The sequence below is a fragment of the Aplysia californica genome, unplaced genomic scaffold (genome assembly GCF_000002075.1).
Source record: "Aplysia californica isolate F4 #8 unplaced genomic scaffold, AplCal3.0 scaffold00013, whole genome shotgun sequence".
NCBI lineage: Eukaryota > Metazoa > Mollusca > Gastropoda > Aplysiida > Aplysiidae > Aplysia > Aplysia californica.
This window is the reverse complement of record NW_004797283.1, coordinates 2,902,175-2,906,792: the sequence shown is the minus strand read 5'-3', so window position 1 is coordinate 2,906,792 and position 4,618 is coordinate 2,902,175. Positions and strand designations below refer to the sequence as shown.

General features: G+C 41.1%; 1 protein-coding gene across 1 annotated transcript in view; it reads left to right on the top strand.

Annotated features, from left to right (window-relative positions):
* The window catches only part of LOC101857617 (elongation of very long chain fatty acids protein 5), a 10,102-nt gene that overhangs the window by 4,202 nt on the left and 1,282 nt on the right, over positions 1–4,618 (top strand). Inside the window, exon 4 of the mRNA XM_005090187.3 lies at positions 1,397–1,614. Coding sequence (XP_005090244.1) covers positions 1,397–1,614 — 218 coding nt within the window. The remainder of the gene's footprint in view (positions 1–1,396; positions 1,615–4,618) is intronic.

Here is a 4,618-nt window from a genome sequence, read left to right as displayed (position 1 = left end):
GGGGGGGATGTTGAATATACTAGAGCTCGTGGGGAGCGGGGTGGGGGCTCAGATTATTTATGTTGTTGTTGTTGTTTTCTAATCCCTTTAGCTGTGAGCATTTCGCTCTTGGTAGCACAATGCCTCCCTCAAGTAACTACATGTCCTTGTCATCAGGTCAACTCCAGAGTAGAGCAGGCTTTGTAAGTCTGTAGGTGTGTGTAGGAGCCTGTGTCAATGAACTGCCAGGTTTAGGCAGTGAAGGAGAAGATGTTCAACAGTCTCCTCGTGGTTGTCACAGTGTCTGCAATGGGGTTCCCGCATGGGGTTAATTCTGTTTATGTGCTTGTTTGTGTGTAAGTGTCCTGTGCGGAGATTATTCATATAAATGGGGGCACTGCTGCGAGCTGCAGTTGTTTTTTTTTAGCCTCTTTGGTCTCCACATAAGAACCAGGTCTCTTGAAGATTAAAAAAGAAGGGATTCAGAAATGCTACTCTACTTGTGGAAGTTCCTGACTCCTTGTTCTTTTTCACTACATGAGTGGAAGAGAAACCTGGACCAATGGAAATCACTGCGATTGACCAACTCTCTTTGGCAGGGCTCACATGTGTCCTTAGACTACCTATTTTAGTATCAGTACAGTGCACAGATTTTGCCGCTGGCTTTTTCGCAGTATGGTCTACCCTTATCTCTAAGATGCCAAAATTTCTAGAAAAAAGCCAGTCTCAAAAGGTGGGTGGTTGGCAGGTGTTCTGGTGTGGTTTGCTTCTTCTTTCCTATCAAGCATCTATCATCTTTATCTCCCCTCCTTCTTTTTAGTGTTTGTTACTCTCTTGTAACACCTCTAATCTTCGGCACTTATATGACCTCATTGTGTTGCAAGTGCTGTGAAACATTTACTGAAACTAAACTCTCAAAAGTATCAGCCAGCCAAGTCTTCTAGGTCTTGGAATCTACATGACATAGACTGACGAGTCCCGTGTAGGGAGAAAGATTTTAGCAACCTCCTAATGTCCTCCTAAATGTCTCTGAATTCTTGATACTGTCAGTCCACAAAGTGTCACAGTAATCTACGTCTTTCTCTTCCTGACTTTTTTCCTATTTCCCCTTCCTATATTGTGTCTCTAGGTTTGTCCAAAGAATTGTGGTTTTGAATGTTTTTAAAATGATGAGGTACAGGGAGTTGTATGGTTTTTTTTACTCATATGAAGACAAAAGCCGTTGGTGATAGAGCCTGATGCTTTTGATTGTAATTCTGCACTGCATGGATTTATAGATTTATTTTTTGGTGCTGGTTGTGAAGAATTAAAAGCTATTTGTTTGGGTATGAACTTTATTATTATCTATTTATCATCACTATTAACTGCTCCTTTACATCTCCTCTTTGTCACACACCACCTGCTTGCTGTCCCTCAGGTCATAGAGTTGGGAGACACGGTGTTCATGGTCCTGCGCCACCGACAACGACAAATCTCCTTCCTGCACGTGTACCACCACGCCAGCATGCTGCTGCTGTCAGACCTGTCGCGTCTGTACTACCCGTGGCCGTCCATCTCCACATTCCTGGCCATCAACTCCTTCATCCACGTCGTCCTCTACTTGTACTATGGGCTCACCGCTGTCAACCCGGACAAGTGAGTATTGTACTGTTACATCCCGTTCAAATGACCACTGTCAACCCCGACAGTAATATGTCCTGTTCAAATGACCGTTGTCAACCCCGACAGTAATATGTCCTGTTCCAATGACCGCTGTCAACCCCGACAAGTGAGTATTACAGTAGTAAGTCCTGTACCAATAACGGCTGTCATGTGAGTATTACAGTGATACATCCTCTGTTCATGAGTATTACAGTAATATGTCCCGCTCAAATGACTGCTGTCAACCCCGACAGTAATATGTCCTGTTCCAGTGACCACTGTCAACCCCGACAAGTGAATATTACAGTTTACAGTAATACGTCTTGTTCAAATGACTGTTTCTACTAGTGGTATTACAGTAATACGTCCTGTTCAAATGACAGTTGTCAACTTCTACAAGTGAGTATTACAGTAATGCGTCCTGTTCAAATGACAGCTGTCAACCCCGACAAGTGAATATTACAGTTTACAGTAATACGTCTTGTTCAAATGACTGTTTCTACTAGTGAGTATTACAGTAATACGTCCTGTTCAAATGACTGTTGTCAACTTCTACAAGTGAGTATTACAGTAATGCGTCCTGTTCAAATGACAGCTGTCAACCCGCACAAGTGAGTATTAGTATTACACTGATTCGTCCTGTTTAAATGATAGCGAGAATGTTACAAATTTGCAACAGACATAAATAATTAGTTCCAAGTTTTTCTAGATGTATCAGCTTTGTCCATCATGTTTTCCAATCCGTCCTTTATATCATTGATATCATTTATATATAATGTCTTTTTATTGCGAAGATGTATCTGCCCGCTATCTGATACAAAGTGTTCATGCTGGGGTTTTGGGGAGTCACCAGTGATATAAAATGTTTAACCAAAGAGACAAAGGAATGACAATTTCAACCTCATACAGAGAAAGAAACAGACCACGATCTTCCGCCTACAAACAGAACATATACAGCTCAACTTCCACCTGAACAGAATAAACCTGGAACTTCCCCCAATGCGTCCTTTGTGTGCCTATGCATATGAGACTGTGGATCATCACCTATTCCACTACACAGCCCTTAATGACATCAGAGCTACCCTTCTCCTTCCGAGACCTAACATTGACAACACACTCTATGGAACATTACAGCAACGGTCTTATAAGGAAAAAGCCTTTAATTAAGATCCCATATTTATATAACTGACTTGTCTTACCTGCTCATGCATTATACGCCTCCACTTTATCATGCTGAAAGCTTTTTTACTGGAGGTCAACTCTACAAAAAGTTTATTACTATTCCTTTAACTCATGTTGCAAAAATAGAAGCTGCTACCACACCAGCATGCTGCTATTCTTCTTCACTTTTTTTATATCGGTAGTAAAATTTAAGGCAAAATTTTAATCTCAATTTGAGGTGAGTCTTTAGTCATGTCTGATGGACAAATGACTTTTGAGCTAACTGCCTGTCTTAGTATTGGCTGACAGTAACTTGTTAATTTCATATCGTTGAGATTAATTATTTCCCCGAGACAGGCAGTTACTCAAACAAAGAGGAAACATGTTTGGTATCATGTGTCTTTCCTTCTTTGCGTACGTGTGTATGTGCACATGTTTGGTTTAGCCCCCCCCAAATAGCAAGCAATAAGAACTAAACAGTGATGATTTTTCTATTCTCACGGTGAGCCACGGCATTTTGAGAACCATTCATACGAGAAGAGTCACCTTTGTTTTCCATCTCTTTACTCTTAGAGTTAAATTCTTGTTGATGGCGGGGACGAAGCCGATTCACCTCCAAATTCCTTCTAATTAATTTTCAAGTGAAGATAAAGTAGCCTTTAAAGTAGTTCGACCTGGTTTAAAACAGTTAAATCTCAGCAGCACAAACACAAACATGCACACACAGCACTTCAAACATATTGCTTCCATCATGAGCTGGATTAGGCCATGTAGTTGAGAAAGTTGAATGACCCAACAGAAAACCAATGAGCGCATATAGGCTGTGTCACTGGGGGAAAGTGTGTGGCAAAATTTTACCCCATTGTCAGGGCTGGGAGAGCGTGAGCCCTCAGTACAGTGTTCTTTTTTCAAGTCTTCTTTTTACCTTTTTTACAAAAAGAGTTTCATTTTAAAAGGACGGGCGTGAGAAAGGGCTCATCCTTTGCTGAGCCCTAAAGACATTTGGTCGACTGCTGGGTTACTACAGTTGTAAGAGGTGACCAGTGATTGGACAAACGAACAAGCTGCCAAGTTGATCACTCTGTGTTCACTGCAAACGGTCATAAAATGGTTTCAACTGCTTGTTTCATTATGGAGAAACTTTCGTTTACTTTGGGACAGATAGAGTTGGGGTAGCCGGGGGTGGTGGGTGGGGAGGAGGTAGGGGCTAAAGCCCGTGAGCCCTTCACTACCCACCGTCACTGAAATTGTCCAGCACAGAGATTGTTGTTTGAGTGAAAGCGCAAAACAAACGCTATTAGAAGCCTATTATTATTCAGATTATAATAGTAAGGTTACAGTTTGGGTTAAGGTTACCCAAACCCTTCCATAATCTTCCCCTATTATCAGAATCCAGCAAATGTGAGTTTTAAAAAATGCAGATTTGTCATGATCTGGAAGATAGATCTAGATCTAGTTGGGTGATCTTATATTATACTTTAGCACATTAAATTCTTCAATTGATTTTATTCCTTTTTCCGTAACGAGCAACCACTTTAAAACAAGATCTAGATATCTAGGTCTAGATCTAGAATCTATCTAATCTAGATCTAGATCTAGATCTAGGTTATAAATACTCAAATGGCTTCCAAAATCATGATGGAAGACCGAAAACCACCGTAATACCATCTGTTCATGACAAAATTACGGTAGTTTGCGCATTGAAAGTGGCTATTCTCACCCGCCCGGAAGTTCTCGCAAGATCAACTCCTCCCCTCTTCTCTCTCTTTCTGTCTCTTTCTGAATACTGTCTATCGGTGTGGACGATCAAATTGACCAAAACAAAGTTAAAAAAAGA